At 49.2% G+C, this 17,504-nt stretch overlaps 1 protein-coding gene across 1 annotated transcript in view; it reads right to left on the bottom strand.

Annotated features, from left to right (window-relative positions):
* The window catches only part of ALK (ALK receptor tyrosine kinase), a 679,199-nt gene that overhangs the window by 109,340 nt on the left and 552,355 nt on the right, over window positions 1–17,504 (bottom strand). Inside the window, exons 6-8 of the mRNA XM_082744992.1 lie at window positions 11,115–11,246; window positions 3,579–3,710; window positions 1,231–1,331 (exon numbers count right to left, since the gene is read on the bottom strand). Coding sequence (XP_082601118.1) covers window positions 1,231–1,331; window positions 3,579–3,710; window positions 11,115–11,246 — 365 coding nt within the window. The remainder of the gene's footprint in view (window positions 1–1,230; window positions 1,332–3,578; window positions 3,711–11,114; window positions 11,247–17,504) is intronic.

Genomic DNA, 17,504 nt, shown 5'->3' on the forward strand with positions numbered 1-17,504 from the left:
GGAGGGCTTGAGTTGAGCTGTGTCGCTGAGCGACAGAAGCCTGTCTCCCCACATCTCCCCGGGGCTTCCGGTGCAGGGGAAGCGAGTCTGGTCAGTTTCACACAGGCCACAGTTTGGAAGGAAACAAATTGCTCAGGGGACACATAGCTATTTCTGAAACAAAGCCAGGGAGGGATTTCTCCTGTGAGTTTCCAGAAAGAGAAGACTGGATAAATCTAAAGTACGTGCTGGCTTTCTACACAGTGTAAGATGTTGATGGTGGTGCAAAAGAAGCAGAGGTGTGCAGAGCTCTCGAAGAACCTGGAATCTGGTTTTGGCTCATGTCCTTTCCCTCCTTCCCCATTCTCCTTACTTATGCTTCCTCAGGGTGCCAGGCACTGCTGGCTAACTATTGTCATGAATACTTTGTGCCAGGTGCTGCAATAAGCCCTGAGGACATACTAACCTATTTAACCCTTTCCTCTGTAGGGTACGCACTCCTATTGTGCCCACTTTCCAGGTGGGAAAACTGAGGCCCTGAAAGGTTATTAACTTCCCAAATAAACGGTACAGCTGATCAGTGGTGGAACATAGCTTGGAATCAGGCAATTGATTCCAGAGTCCATGAGCTTAATCACTGGGCCACGTTTGGGTCTAAGCACATTTTTTGTTCTCTAGAGATAATGACCTTAAGCTAAAAAGAACATGTCAAGCCTCTCAGTCCACACACCAAAGATGTTACAGCCACAAGAACCATTCAGGTCAGTGGCTTTGGAGGTACTGTACTGAATGCCACCCATATCTTAGTGAAATTTACATAGATAAAATTTTTGATGCACTATAAAATTTAAAATGTATCACAAGAGCTTCATGTTTATGAAAAAGCTTTTGCAGAAGGTCTTTTGTAGATCACTGTTACCCTCCCGTGTTATGCCTTGGAAATATTTTCTGGGTTTGCTTCAATCAAGACCCCACTGCAAAGAGTCCAGTGTGGGTGCTATGGGTGTTTAAGGCCAGATTCTCTGCAGATAGGACTTCACCGTGTTGGTGTATGTACTCCGTGTCAAAGATGACCAAAATGCCAGGTGTATGTACTCCGTGTCAAAGATGACCAAAATGCCATCTTGTCCTCTCCCCAGGAGAACAAGCAGCCCTACTACTCAGGCTACTTTGCTTATGAGTTCGGCTGGAAGTACCCAAAGTGAGGGGTGGGAGGACCAGTCCAAGAATGAGGGGGACATTGAGACTTGCCTCACACGGAGAGTTCTTCATCGGGGCGGGAAACGTCACGCTGGTCACTGTAGCACTTTCATAAGTAGGGCTGTCCGTGGTGCTGAGCAACAGGGCATGGCCTGGGGCAGAGAGGAAAAGTGTCAGAAACACACTGACTTCCTGCACTGAAGTGCCTCAGGGTGCAGGGTTAATGGGCTCTGCATCATTCTTCTCTAGACTTGGAACATCTTTGAGGACACAGCTTTCTGTTGTCCAATGGGTAAGGCAGTCGACTTGTCACTGTCAACAAAACTTGGCTCATGCAAAGGTTTCCAAGTGCCCTGCAATATCCCAGCATCATACATCCAGGCTATTGTACCTTTCATCTCCCCAGGTCACCAGCGTTAGCCCACAGCCCAGGAGCAGTCTGAAGCACACTGGACTCCCCCTCCTCCACCCCTCCCATTTCTGGCCCTGCCAGCCCTTTGCCCTCCCCTGGTCTCCACGACTTTCACTCTCTTCCACCAGGTCATCCTGTGCCCCATGACCTGATGAGGAAGTCCTATTGCTTATGTGTTCTCAATGATCCTTCTTTAAACCTGGGAGAACACAAGCCCCCAACCCCACATGGTAGGGAAAAAGCATCTGGAAACCTCCAGGGACTACAGAGCATTTTGGGTGGTCAGTGCTATGGAAATGGGTGCCAGGGTGCTCCCGAAATCTTTACCCCACAGAACCCTACACATGACGTTTTTCACTTCTGCTTTTCTCTCTTAGTAAAGTCTGTTTTGGGGTTACTACTAAGTAACAAATTCAAGTGGGTCCAGAGCAGAGTATTCAAGACAGGCCAGAAAGCCTAGAACACATGTGGCCCATCCTTGAGGAAGAACCCGTGACTAGGGAGAGAAAGGCCCCCAGCGGTGAAGACACAAGCAGTGTCATCAAATATCTGATGGGCTTCTCTGGTGAGAAAAGGAAGAGTACAGTTCCTAGGGGCTCCAGGAGACAGAAAGTACGATCCATAAGTAGAATTTATAGGGAGGTGAAGCTTATCTCTGAGAAAGGAAGACTGGTCTTTTGTTGCAGCCATCAATGGAAGGGATAACCTTAGGAAGCCATGAGGGCCCTGTCCCTAGACGTATGTCATCCATTTGCTATGGGTGCCAAGGGAGGCTACGCAGCTGAGAGCAGAGACATGAAGATCAGGTCTTGCTTTGAGCTCCATTTCTGTTCTCTTCTCCTCCACAAGGTGCTGAGGTGATGCTGAATGGTGAGGAGGCCGGGAGGGGAAGTAGGAGGTCTGGGCTCTCGTCCCTGCTGAGTCCCTCTCGTCTCCATGGCTTCAATAACCCAGTCGTCTTCCTCACGGGCCAAAGCCAGCTTGCTCAGGTGCGGTTAGCTCTGAGGGCCAAGGACAGGACTGCATGGGCTCTGGTATCCCTGGTGGTAGCGCTGGACACTGCCTTCTCTCATGCTTTGAGCATCTTCACTATTACTATTATTAATTCTTAAAGGGATCCATAGGATGTACGTATGATCTTTACTTGGAAAGGGAGGGGTTTGGTTCAGGGGCTCTAGCTCCACAAAGAGCTGACAAATGCAGGTGAGAGAAGGCGAGAGAGGGCCCTCGGCCCTGACCCCAGCTCTATCCTGCCTAGCCACTGGGTAGAGCCCCAGGCTGGGGACATGGCTGGGTGGTCCGGCCTCTCCAGCAGCCCAAATTTGGGAGCTGTGTTGGCCTCACAGGCCCGGCCTCATTCTTCCCTCATTCCATGCCCCAGCCATGTCTCCCAGGGCATCAGCTCACCCAGGTGTGGGTGGCCATCTCTTGAGTGTGTGGAGGCTTTGTCCCTCTGGCAGCCCAGCAGGGGCAGAGGGAGGCTGGGCTCTGGCACTGGAAGGTGGGAGTTGCCAGCTTGAGCTGGGCCGGGATGGGGGATATGGCTGAGGAGGCTGGGCTCCAGGGAATGGACCAGATGTGGGGCTGGGTTTCCAGGGCACGATCTTGGGTCAATGACACAAGGTCAAGGGTTTTCCTTACCTCTCAGTGAGTTACATACATGCCAGTCACAAGGTAGGTTCTCAACAATCACTTAGTAAATGAATGAATGACTACTATTGTTGCCACTCTTCTCATCTTTTAGCTAATCCTTCATCCAGGTTCTTATTTTAGGGAATCAGAGGTGACATCTACCTTGGCCTGATTTGATCATTCTGAAGCCCGGAAAGTCTAAAGAGGGAATTGTGAGCGAGCACCCCAGGTAAGCTCTGGGAGACCCCTGGCCTTGCCCTGCAGTGGTGGGGAGGCCGAGCTATTCTGGGGTAGGGCCCTACATCTCTTGTCTTGACAGAGGTGCACCAGGGGGAAGGGTAGAGAGCAGCAGTACCTCGATGGTCCTGGTCCTGGGCATCCTTCAGGGTTCTGACCTGCCACCGGGGGTTGTGAGGTGACAGTGTGCCCTGGGTCCAGCCACAGAAGCCATCCTCGAAGTTGCAGTAAAAACCAGCAGGGAGTTTACCTGCAGGGAGACCAGAGGGGCACGGTCATTTCCGGGACTGCTGAAAGCAAAAGACGCTAATGTCAACTAACATTAGTAAGTATCTTCATCAACTACAGCTCCCAGGCCGGACCCTCAATGGCTAACCATACTGATAACAATGAAAAGAAGGCCCAGTCCCTAACATGTAGACGTGATCTTCAGAAAATAAAATAGTAATAATAATAATAATAATAATAATAATAGTGCAGTAGTAGGGGAATAACCCAGTTTTATACATGACAGAGAAGGGCTCAGGAGGGTTAAGCAATCTGACTGAGGTCACACAGCCGGTAGGTAACACAGCTGGGCTTGAACACAGATGATCTGCTTCTAAATATGTGCTCCTTATTCTGATTCACCACGAATGTGCCCCTGGGAGAAGGCACTGGAATACATTTCTGATGGTCGACACAGTGACAAGAATGTGATGGGGGCAGTGGCAGTGTTGGTCCCTCAATCACTCCCATCCGCAGAGAAACATATTGCTCAAACTTTCTACTTGCCCCCCCTTTATCTCCCACCTCCCTTCCAGTGACAAGACGCCACCATGAGTGGCTCTGGCCCAAGAAATGTACGTGGAAGTGATGTGTGTCGCCTCTGGATTGAGGCTGCAAAGAGCCCCTCATGCAATTCTTCAGTCTTTCTCCCTGCTGAAGTGGCCAAGAAGAGCTCTTGTTCCTAAGACTGCTGCTGTGTGATGACAGGGCCCCTGCCAGCCTGGGGCCCCGAGAGATCCTGTGGAGCCCCCCGCTTTGATGCGCAAATACTGTAAATGTTATGTTAAGCCCCTGAAATTTGGGGCTGGTTTATTACTGCTCTAATCTACCTTACCCTGGCCGAGCAAGGCCAGCCACAGGGCCCCTTTATATCATCTGTTGTCTCAGCATAAAGGGCCCTTTTACCCTTTTCTCTACATCAGGCTGACCTCGGGTCCCATTGAAAAGACCACAGTCAGCTTTATGACCATATATTTCCCAAGTGCCTGCAGAAGGAGGAAGGAAGGAGAAGAGGGTCAGAAAGAGCTCACTTTCTGCGGCTCGCTCAAACAATGGCTGCAGGGAAGGCACTCAGCCCCAAGGAGCTAGTGGGCCATTCTAGGCTATTCCACCAACTGCACCAACAGCCCCAGGCCAGGCTGGGGGAGAAGGAGCAGGACTATGTCTCTGAGCAGGAGGAAAGGGGCTCTAGCTGGACCCACCACTCTCTGTGTCCTTCCTCTGTCTCAGCCTTCCCGGCAATGGCAGGCTGACAAAGAGGACCCTAACGCTTCCTGGCTCTGACAGCACCTTAGTGAATTATTACTCATTTCCCCCTGATTCTCCGTGCATTTCACACAGAGGCAGAATTATAAATTAAAACCAGCTGTCACTGACTTTGAGCATCTCTTCCCATTTATACCCCCCTGAAGAAATCATTTTCCCCCCAAGCCCCGCATGTTCCTCTGATTAAAAATCCAAAAGCTAAGGAGATCTTTCTGTTTTATTTTTTATGCCCTCTCAAGGGACCCCACATCCACTTCTTTTGCAAAAACTAACTGGTAGCTGGAAGTGACCTTCCACGAAGCGTCCTTTGCAAGTGTGCTTTAAACCAGGGACCATGAAGGAAGATCCTAGCAGGCAATGGCTCCTGGTAGTAAGAGGAGGCAGGGCTGGGTTGAAGTATTCACAGCTTACCACTCCCTCCTCCCCTTTTTAGGAGGCAGACACAGAGCAGTTAGCCTCAACAGTCCTGGGATCTGGACACCTGGCTTTAACCTTAACCAGCTGGATTCTACCGTGTGAGTCACCTCTTTCCCTCAGAGCCGTAGCTCCATCGTCTGTACGCTGGGGTGATATGAGTGTCTATTTCACAGGGCTGTTGTGAGGGTCAAATAAGGCAGAGAGTGTGGAGTTCTGTAAGCAGATGGAGTTAGTGGACAGAGTGGTGGTGGCATTATTAATCGCCAATCACTCCTGGTGCAGGGGACTCATCAGAGGACGAACTGCAACAGCCAGCACTGTCCTGGGGGCGAAGACAGATGCCTCAGCTGCCTTTCTGGAAATGCCCATCGTAGCTCTGCCTATCCCTTCCTCCTTGGACAGGAAAGAGGAAAGCCACTGGCATTCTCCACCTTCTGGAAGCCCATCGTTGTGCTAAGATCCAGGTGAGCCAGGATTGGGAGCCCCTTTCTTTTTGGCTGCTTGAATAAAGGGAGAGGAGGTAGGTGAACTAGTTGGGTCAACAGACAATTTATGTGACCCCAAAAACCTTGCAGGATGGGAGGGGATATAGGAGGAGAGGATTGCTGTTCTTGCCAACATAACCCATTGTGAGCTCAATGAGAAGCCACTTCTAAGGAAGCCGGTGGGGTGGGGGGCATCCGAACAAAGACCCTTGATGGATTAGGCCAGGTTTGGAACACTACTGCCAGGGCCAATGGCTGATGTGCAGGGCCAATGTTGGTGTGCAGAATTGAGTCCAATGGTTTCAACTCATGGCCTTCTCCTCTCATTCACCACAAGTGCCTCTCAGTGCTCAGCACACTGTAGGACTGAAATACTTATTTGCTGAATGAAAAGGGCATGGGTTCACTCATCTAACCCCTTTCTACTCCATATGTGGTGCAGGGACCAGCCATACCCACCTCCCCATCACCAGTGAAACAGCTAGAAGTGCTGACTCTTAGGCCATGCCCCCCCATCACCACCTGCTGAGTGAGAATCCACATTTCTAACATTTCCCAGGTGGTTCCTATGCACTTTAGTGGCCGAGAAACACTGCCCTAACGGAACCTCTTACTTCATTGGCCGGATGGCCAAATCAGCCTGCGTGGGGGCCAATCAATCCTGCAACATTTGGCAATTATGACACCTGATTCCAGTGTAAGAGAGACAGATTGGGAGAGTCACAAAGATGTGGCCTCAGCAGGAGCAGCAGGAAGCTGCCAAGTGTAAACTCCAGGCCAAATGACACTACTTCTTTTCCTTCCTGTGTGACAGCTCTGTTAACATTTTTGATAAATACATGTTATATGTTTCCTTGAAAATATAGAGTCATGGGAAAAAAATGCTAGAAGAAATACATCACCATATTATGGTTATCTCTGAATGTCTGAGAGGATTATGGGTGATAGTTATTTTCTCCTGTGTACTTTTCTAGATTTTCCAAATATTTTACAGGCCATATGTTTTATTTTACAATAAAGAAATAAACTTTAAAAAACTGTTTTTTGGCCTGGCAGGAAGAGTGTCCCCACGAAACAGAGGAGGTGAGTGAGTACAGGGAGGGGAAGCAAGCTGCCCAGATTACTCAGTGAGTCAATGACCCATTAGGGGAGGAAATGGGGAGATCCTGACCCTTTTCTGGTGAGTCACATGACATTGATGCTATGGCTTGACTCACAGGGAACCCTGAAGTCATCCTTTGGTGGGCTCCTGAATGCTGGGATATCTCACTTGGATCAGCAATGTTTAAGTGGAAGGAGGGACGGAGGATGGCATGTGGTGTGTGGTTTGGAGGATGTGATGTGAATGGATTTTCATGATGGATGCAGGAAGGCAAAGGCAATGCCCCCTGCACTTCAGGTACCCTCTTTGTCCTGGCTCGCAATGGTGCTCAGGATTGAGTGTGATTATCTGAATAAAGCCGTGTGTGGACTTCCTTCTGGAGCAAGTATGGGGAGCTAAGGCTCGGAGTTCATGGGACCCAACCTACTTTCCCCTCCAAATTTCAATGATGGCAGCTCTTAGTGGACTACCCTGGCCAGAGACCCTCACTCATGGGGCGGTTCCTTAGAACTGGACATTCCCAACAAGTTTGGGTGACCACCTTCTCAGAGAAGACATTCTAACAGGTTCCAGACTAGCTGGGAAGGACCAGGTGATGTCATAGACCATTGTCCTAAATGCAACACAAACATCAACACATCAGTGGGCATCATGTTACAGGTTCTATTACAGGTGAGGAAATAGGCCCAGAGGGTGGAGACGAATGATCTGAGCCCCCTTCTCCCCACAGGAGAATGTTGTGGCAGAGCTCTGGACCCTCCTTGACTTTTCCCTTCTTCCCCTTCTTCCTGGGTAGATATGTAGCTAGTGTTGTGCTTGGTACAACCAACCACTGGAAACTCATATAACAAATGAGTCTGGTTCACAGTGGTTCAGACTGGGTCTGAGCTGCTGCTCAGCCACTGGCTAACAGTTTCATGGACTTGAGGTTCCTCATCTCTAAGATGGGTATAATAGCATCACATAGGATTATTCTGAGGACAAAATAAGTTCATACATGACAAGTATTTGGACAGTTCCTGGCACACAGAAAATGTTCAATAAATGTTAGCCATCATCGTCATCATCATCATCATCATCGCCGTCATTATCATTTTTTTTCTTCTCTATGGGAATGTTTTCTGGAATCAACATCAATCAATGTGATAGGGAAAGCTGTATTGATGCCACACAGAATGGGGCATGCTAAAAAGGAAAAGGATATTTGCTAAGAGTACTGCCAAGATCAGAGGAGAAAAAGATTGAAATAACCCTCCTTCTGAATTGAACTTCTCCTCCTAGCAAGTGATTTCTGTAGCAAAGAACTCAGTGGGGGGATCCTCCGGGGTGGAGCTGTCATTCTGAGAGCTGGTCAGAGCAGCTTTTCAAGTGTGGCTGGAAAGACCTCTGGGCCCTAGGAAGTTGCCCTCCATACAGGAGATAGGCTGTCCTCAAGCTTGGAGTTGGCCCTGGAAATCCACTCATGGCGGGCCCAGAAAGGTAAGAAAATGCCCTGAGCCCACAGTAATGGGCTGGATCCCACAGGCTCAGTGCTTTAATCATGGTTCTGTCTCTGACATGCTGTGTGACCCTGAACAAATCAATTACCTTCTCTGTGCTTTCGTTCACCCAACTGTAAATCAGGGTATGGCTGTCCTGACCTGTGCCCAAGCTGGGAAGTGGGTATCAAAGTGGGTTTTCCCTTTAAAAAGGGAAAACCAAAATCACACAGCTCAGATGCACTGCTGGAAATTCTGCAGGGGCCAATAACTAGAGAGACACACACAGACCCCTGCCCAGGGCAACGCGGGTGGGCTGGCTTCATCTTGATTCACATGCATAGTGAATCATGAGAGCTTTGTGAGAAAGGCCAGGACCAGTGTGGGATAAACAAAGGGCTTACCTGCAAGTCTTGACTAAGTTTTATCTAAACAGCCACAATTCCATCATGACCAGAAAACTTCATTAGGAAGTTTTATATAAAAAGGAAGTTTTCAAGTTGAAAAATGGATTTTCCTTATTGCTTCATTTAAAAGAAAATAAATAAATCCTTGGATCCCCCCAAGGGAAAAATCTGTCTTCCAGATGATGTGAGGGATACCATTAATTTTTAAAGTCCTTTTGCAGGCCACAGTGTCTTAGGGCCAGTGTATCTGGGAGGCGAGGCATTTGCTCCTGTGTCTGGGCCCCAGGCATACATCCGCTCCCTACTCCGACTCTGTGGTCTTACTCCCTGTGCCTGTGCTGGATTTTCAGCACTCTGAAGACGGGGCCTGTGTTATTCATCTCTTCTGGAAGCTCTAGTACATTTTCTAGCTCATAATGTGTGGGTTTTATAAGTATTTGTGGTTCCCGTGGTACACGTGTGTATACTCGGAGCCAGGCCACTGCAAAGAACACCGGATTCAGGTGGAGTGCGCACTAGCCTAGGAGTCTAACTGTCCCCAGCTGACCTCAGCAAGTGGTTTTTGTCTATGGGGACCAAATTTCCCAACTCATTTAGTCATGTTCAATCAACAAATAGTTAGTGACCCCCATGGTGTGCCAGGAGATACTGGTATGGGGGACACTACCAGATTCAGTTTGCCCACAGAGAGGGAGACAGACATGGAAACTACCTCGGTGAAATGGGACTGTGCACACCCGCTAGCCTGGCACAAATAAGGACATCGCAATGAGTGCTGACAGGGTTGCAGAGAAATTAGAAGCGTTATACGTTACTGGTGGAAGGTCAGATGGCCTAAGTATTTTGGAAAACAGCCTAGAAGTTTTTAGAAGTGTTAAATGCAGAGCTGACCCAGCAATTTAATCCTAGGTAGATGCCCAAGAGAAATGAAAGTATCTGTCCATCCAAAAATGTGTACCCGGATGTTCAAAGCGGCCTAATTCATAATAGCCAGAAAGTAGAACCAACGCAGATGGACATCAGCTGATGAACAGATGAGTAGCCGTACAAAGAAACAGTATTTGGCAGTAAAAAGTAAGGGAGTTCTTACACAGGACAAACAGGGATGGGCCTTGAAAACATGACGCCAAGTGAAAGAAGTTAACCACAAAAGAATACAAACCGAGTGATTCCGCTTATATGAAATGCCCCAAATAGGCAAATCTATAGAAACAGAAGGTAGATTAGGGGTTGCTTAGGGCTAGCTGAGATTGGAGAGAAACGAGGAAAGAGGGCTCGGGGTTACCTTTGAAGTGATAAAAATGTTCTAAAATTAGATTGTGGTGATGGTGGCCAGATTAAGAAACACTGAAGTGTGTACTTTAAATGGGTGACTTGAATGGTATATGAATTATAGTTCTAAAAAGCTGTTAGCAGATAAATAATGGACGTATGGGGGCGGTGCATGGATGCAGCCCATGGAGGGGAACAGAGGAAGGAGAAATGACTGTCCGTGTTGGGGAGATGTTTGTGGGAATGATCAGAAGAGCCTCCCCAGAAAGTTTGACTCTGGAGGGGAGTCTTTTTTTTTTTTTTTAAGGTTTTATTTTTTATTTCTTAGAGAGAGAGAGGGAATGAGTGGTGGTGGGGGGGGTGGGGCATAGGGAGAGGGAGAAGCAGGCTCCTTGCTGAGTCGGGGAGCCCGATGCGGGACTCGATCCCAGGACCCTGAGATCCTGACCTGAGCCAAAGGCAGATGCTTAGCCCACTGAGCAACCTAGGTGCCCTAGAGGTGAGTCTTGGAAGAGCAGATGTGACCAGAGAAGGAAAGGGCCTTCTGGGCCAGGGGTACTGCACGAGCAAAGCCACGGAGAAGCGGTCTGACCCACCTGGCGCTGGGGCACATGGAAGCCTGAGCGGATGGGCAGTCCAGGTGGGCGGCGGAAGAGAAAGCCCGAAGAGGGAGGGGAGTGTGGGTACAGAGGGCTTCTAATGTCATGTTCCTGAGTCAGGCTTTATGCTGCACATCTCCTCTGTGCTACAAGGATGCTGCCAGCATAACTTACAAGATCTTATTTGGGTCGTAACTCAGCTCTGTCTCTTGAAGACTATGTAGCTTTTGGAAGTCACCACTGAGAGGGCGCGAGTAGCACAGAACGTGAGGGAAGGTGTCCAAGCTCATGTGCCTGGGGTGAGGTGGGCAGGGGGCTGTAGGCGTGGGCTGGGGAGGGTAGGGAAGCCCCATCTACTCACTGCACAGCTGGCCCTCGTCTTCACCCTGGGCGCAGTCCCGGTGGAAGTCGCAGGCCTGCCCGAGCTGGAGGACGGTCCCGTTCCAGCAGGTGAAGGAGCTCTGCAAGGCCATCTTGGAGCCTGGAGATGTTCCTGGAGAGCACACAGAGACACAGGCCCTTGGTTAGTTTGGATGGCCCTATGGGAAGGCTCTGGGACAGCTTCACTCAACCCTGTTGCATCCCATTGGGATGCCCACATCTCAATCTGGTTACATGCAGGGCCGACACCAGGAGGCTGAGAGGATGTTAAAGCCTTTACACCCCATTCCCTAGCCTGCTGGGAAGTCCTCACTTTCTAGTGATGGTGACTAGCAGAGTGGCCCTAGGTTTGGTCCACGTTCCTTCAACACTCTGGGGTCCTCAACCCCTGGCTTCAGTGTGCCAGGTGGAGAGCCTGTGGGTCAAGTCTCATTTGCACACAGGCAGCTCTACCTGCAAGGTCAGATTTGTTGTGTATCTCACCCAGTGTATCTCCCATGTATTCTTGACCCCAGGTTCACCACTGGAATAATGCTAGAAACATGCAGCACTTTCTAGTGTTGGACCAACTGAGTGAAGCTGACCCTATCCCTTCTCTGTCTGGCCCTCTCTTTCCCCATCTATTAAAGGAGGGATTCTGATGATATTTCTCAAGTCCATTCTGGAATTTTTATATAAATCATAAATCTCATATAAATCACGTTATCCAGTGGCAGAAGGGAGAAGGAGCAATTTATAGCCATTATTTCTGTATCGAGAACAATGGGTTATGATAGTGAATTAACCTTTCACCCCAGAGAACCAGGCTTAAGTTGGCCTGCACCAGGCTGTCCTTCTAAATGGGGGCCTTTGCCTAGAGACACCTAGCAAGCATCTGGCTTGTGTTTCTGAGGGTATCTCCTGCCCTCCAGCTCTCGGTTTTTGTGGGATGGGGGAAAACGTTGGCTCCTGTGGAGCACCTGGTTTCACCGCCACATCTAGTGGCCTTCTACTCTGTCCTCTTTTCTTGCTCTCTCCCCATGATGGCTGGTGCCTTTGCAGTCTCTGCATCCCGATCCCACCCCCTCAATGCTCAGCTGGGTGGGTGAGAGGGTGACACCCCTCACCCCCCACTTGGCTGATTCCCACAGCCTCTCTGAGCTTTACATAAGGGGTGGGCTTCTCCAATTCTGGCTGTGAGATTAGACTTCCTTTTATTAGATTTTATCTCAGTAAAACCTCCCAGCTGATTGTGAGGCAGGACTGCGCAGGTTAGATCATCTTTACTATCTGGAGTGCCGTGATTTTCTGGTTCATTTCAGTTCCCGCTGAAACTAACATCAAGTCCAGGCTGTTTACTTCAAGAGTCTGCTGCGCACCTCAGCACATCTGGCTCTGCGAAGAGGCTAGGCAAGTCTTAAGAGTCCCCTTTCCTAAGTGGGGAAACTGAGTCAGGGCAGCGGAGTGACTTCCCTAAGGCTGGTAAGAGGGGTGTAGACCCAGCCTGTCAGACTGTAAAGCTGCTCCCTCCATCTCATGGAAGGGGAGCGCTGGAAGTGCCTCGGGGCCTCTTTCACAGATCAGCTCAGGTAAGGCTCAGTTTGTTAGTGGGTGCCACATGGTCGCCCCCATTGCCAGATGGGTCCCTGGCCTCGCTGGGGCTTCTCTGTAACTGCCGGGCATGGGAATCACAGGCCCTCCAGGGACTCACATCCCAACTCTCCAACCTGCTCTTCAAGGTCTTCTGTGCTCTTCTGTGCTCAGTTTCCTTTCTTGTCTCACCTCGCTCTGTCTCTCCGACAGCCCTTTGCTCGAGTCTCATTGGGTGTTGGTTCCATGCCCTCTGGTTCTAGAACATGTGTGCGTGGCCCCATCTTCTTCACCACATTGTTGGGTGTCTGTGTGTTGTCCCCACAGCCCTCATCGGGGCCTGGCTCCAGGAACATTCGTGAAAAGCCTGCACATGAGGTTACCTGCCTGCAGTAACCCCCAGAGTAACGCCCCCCACCCCCAGAGATCCATATCCTAATCCCCCAAACCTGTGAATATTACTTTATGTGATCAAAGGGACTTGGTGATGTGACCAAGATAAAGGTCTCTAGATGGGGAAAGTATCCGATTACCCAGGTGTGATCACAAGGGTTCTTAGAAGAAGGTGGCAAGAGAGTCACAGAAGCTGTACATGTGATCATGGGAGCAAGTCTGGAGAAATGTGAGGAAGGTGTCAGGAGCCGGCAGCTTCTAGAAGCATCTGGAACACAGGTAGCTTCTAGAAGTGGGAAAAGATGAGACAACTCTTTCTCCCTTGGAGCCTCCAGAAGGAGACGGCCCTGCTCCTTGAGCCCACTGAAACTGATTTTGGGCTTCCACCCTTCAGAACTAGAAGAGAATAAATGGGTGTTGTTTTAAGCCACTAGGTTTCTGGTGGTCGGTCATAGCACGCCCGGGAGGTGAATACACCAGCTAATACTGATGCCAGCTGCAGCCATGGGCTCGGTCAGCTGAGGCCCTGTGTGGCTTTAGATGGACCCCTCTGTTCCTTAGCTTGTTTTGTGTTTTGTGGTTCCCTGGGCTAGACATCTCTGCCTTTCCTCCCACACAGAAGGAGAAAGGCCACCCTCTCCATCCCCGTATCTTGAGACAGCTGGAGACAATGTTCCCTCCAAATCCCTTCCCCATCCAAGGGCAGGGGGCTGCACCACGGAAAGCCACCCCATCCCTCCAAGTTCCAAATACTCAGCTCCCAGGATCAAAATACAGAAGGAACGACAGGAGACACGATGCTCATTTTCAAGGGTAAAATGCCAAATTCATTTTAATGCTTTAATCCTGCATAGGACTTGTGAGTCCTGGCATCTCGAAAGCTGGGCAACACGGTGCTTCTAGGGAACTGGTGCCAGTCCCTAGAAAGTGCAGTCTCCCCACCCTGGCAGAGCTGGAGGAGGGGTGTGCTCCCTGAAGCTCTGACGGAGGCAGACTGGCTGGGGATGGCTGTAGTCTTGGTCCCCGGAAGCAGGGGCCCAGCAAGGACACCTGGTGTCCTACACCGCCCACCAGCTCCCTGCCGAGCACAGCGCCAGGCACTTCCTCCACTTGTGCACAAACCTTATAACCACCAGGACAGGGCGGCTCTGTCATTCCCACTTATGAGGGGGGAGTCCCAACTAAGGGAGGGCCAAGGGCATTGCCAGGCATGTGGCCCCCAGCTGGGTGCGGCTCCTGAAGGCGGACTGCTGTGTCCTGCCTGCTGGCCACCCTGCCTGTCCACTCTGCCCCTCCTTCAGCGCAAGGACATTTAGGATAATGAGAAAAAAATTCTCCTTGATCTTGCTTGGTGATTTCCCAAACCTTTTCTTCTTATGCCCTCTATGGGACCATTACATAATGAGGATCTTATTCCCCTCACTCCCAGAGCTACCGAAGACAACATGAGCGAAATAAAAAAAAATCTGTGAAGTCCCTCCCGACCCAAATCGTGTCATGCTGGCTTCACACCTTTCGATCAGTCCTTCCGTTTCACTGCGTGTAGAACTGTGAGCACGTGCGTGCCACGTGAAGAAGTTGCTTGTCATTCCCTGAATATGTCTCCTAGTTTGCTTTGCTTTCCTTCATTTGAAAAATATAGGTCTACTGTCAAAAGTTTGAAACCAGGGTACAAAGCAACAAAAACAATGCCCAGAATTCCACCGCCCAGAGGCCAGCATTTTTAATGTAGGTTTCTCAATAATGTTTTTGGCCGACGCTTTCCAAGTGTGTATAGTTGTATCTTATGTATATAGGCCTTAAAATAATTAGGTTATATCACAAGGTTTTTCCAGGCTTTAAAAATTCCCCATTTAAAAAAAAAAAAAAATTCCCCGTAAGGACACTTTTTAACGGCTACGATCCTTTGTGATCGGTACCATTGCTTATCTAAACATTAGTCAAGGACTGTGTTGTTAGACTGTTTAGAAGAACACTTTGAAGAATATCTTTGAGCGTAAACCTTTGCCCGCATTTCAGATTATTTTCATAGGATAGATTCCCAGAAGTGGAATTACTGAATCAAAGAGTATAAACATTTTAAAGGCCCTTGATACATATTGCCAAATTGCTTTCTAGAAGTTAATCCAATTTCCACTCTCACCAGCTGTGTTCACACACACATACACCCCTCTTAACTACATCCTGGCCAACCCCAAGTATTATCATGGTTTTTATTTTTAACTCAAAGTATTTCCCTGCTGTTTTATTTGTATTTTTTTGATAGTTAGTGAGGCTGGATATTTTCCTGCATATTACTGGCTTTATTTTACCCTTTTTGGGACTTGCCCACTTCCTTTTGTCAGTGTATCTGTTGGGTTCTTCACATTTTCCTGTTGAAGAGTATAAGATAATAATTTTTTTTTAAAGATTTTTCTTCATTTATTCAACAGAGATCACAAGGAGGCAGAGAGGCAGGCAGGGAAAGAGTGAGAAGCAGGCTCCCCGCCGTGCAAAGAGCCTGACGCAGGCCTTGATCCCAGGACCCTGAGATCATGACCTGAGCTGAAGGCAGAGGCCTAACCCACCAAGCCACCCAGGTGCCCCTGTATAAGATTATTAATAAGGACGTGAGACATCTGGTTATATGTTTGAAGATTTCCCCCAGTATTCTATGTGCATTTTCATTCTACCTATAATGCATCTTGATACGTAGTTGTAAACTTGTATGTCATCCAGAACTATCCACACCTTCCTTGGTGATCACTGTCTTTTATGCTTCCAGAGTTTCTTCCATGTGGGGCCAGTAGGCAATGTGTAGGTCGTTCTTAGTTGTCATAGGGTTGTCCTCCCCTTGCTAAGGCTGCCGCGGCATTTGGGAACAGCTTCCGCCAACTGCCCAGCTTGCAGCCATGGGCTCTAGACTTCCCGAGCTCCTCTGTGGCATTTTCATGGAGGGCCCCATTCACCCCCTTTCACAAACGGTCCTTTCTCTTGGACTTCTCGCTTGAACATGGCGGACATTCTGCTTCGTGTTATATATAACTCGCTGTTTGTATGCCCGTCTTCCTCTGCAAACGGTAAGAGACTTGAAGAATATCAAATCTCATCCGCATGAGTCTCCAACAATGTCCTCCAGAGAGATCTCTCCACCCCAATATTAGAGAGTTGAAGTGAAACGATATATCATGGGTGGGCGGTGTCTTGCGTTTCTTTTATAGTGGAGATTACAAAGGTTCGAAGTGCTCACATGGCTCACCCAGGGCTTTGACACCTTGTTCTCTGCCTTTTGTACTTTGTCTGTCTGTGGGGTCCCCCTGGGTGATGGGGGTTTTCAGGAGTGGTTGCTGCGGGTACTCAAAAGGGCAGGAAGTCAGTCTCCCTCCCTTGCAACCATAAACCTCCACAAAGGCGGGGTCCAGTAGCTGGAAGGGAGGGCTGCTTTCACTCTCTGGAGGTCGCAGAGTTTATCCCCAGGAACTTTCTGCTGCACAGCTGCAACCCAGAGAAGCTGTCTCCTTCAGCCCTGCTTCTACCAACTTCTCCCTCCCTCCCTCTCCTGGCTGGAGACTTCCAGACTCCCTGGCACCCCCTCCTCCCCTGTACCAAGGGGAACTTTATGCCTGCGAGAGATTCAATTAGATGGACGCCTGGTACTCTGATCTCTACTGCCAGCCTAAACTCAAAACTAATGAGGCGCGACAGAAAACAACCGCTCTGTCTTCCCAAGTTCTTCTCTTTATGGGGCCCATAAATTCCAAGGAGGAAAGTACCCTTGGTGAACAGTTTTAATCAAGGGCCTGAGTTCCCTAACAGCATCCCCTCTGTGGCAGTGAAGTGGATGTCCCAGCTTGTGCAGTAGGATAACCTGAGGCCTGGATGGTCAGAGCCAGCTCCAGACCATGAGAAAGGTGCTTCCTGCTGGCGCTTCCTAATCACTTCCGGCCATAGCGCCGGGGATTCCTGGTAACTGCTGAAATGTCAAATGCCCTAGTCACAGAGAGATTGTGAAGAGTTAGGATCAACTCTGGGGAGAGCTGGTGCTTGAGGGTCTTTTGTTAATCAGGGTCATCCCTTCTGGGAATTTATTCATTACCTTCAAAAAGGCATTTCTTCCCAGAACAACATCTCGGGCACTGGGGGAGTAAACTGTCATGATTCCTTACCTTTGTGGAACATTTGAACACCTTACTATGTGCCTTCCTAATCCTTCTTTGCTCGAATCTCATAAACAAAGGGCAGAACATTTTTTATGATCCCCTTCTGATTAATCAAAAGATGGGGAATTTGAGAGATTAAATAATGTAGTGAGAAATGTTGTTTAAACAGTAAGGCGCAACAAAACGCAACCGGTTACTTGCGAGGTGCCTTGCCTGAGGTCTCAACAGCTAGACAATCTCAGGGGAAGGGCCCAGAACTGGGTCACCTG

Source organism: Mustela nivalis (assembly GCF_964662115.1).
Source record: "Mustela nivalis genome assembly, chromosome: 8".
Lineage (NCBI taxonomy): Eukaryota > Metazoa > Chordata > Mammalia > Carnivora > Mustelidae > Mustela > Mustela nivalis.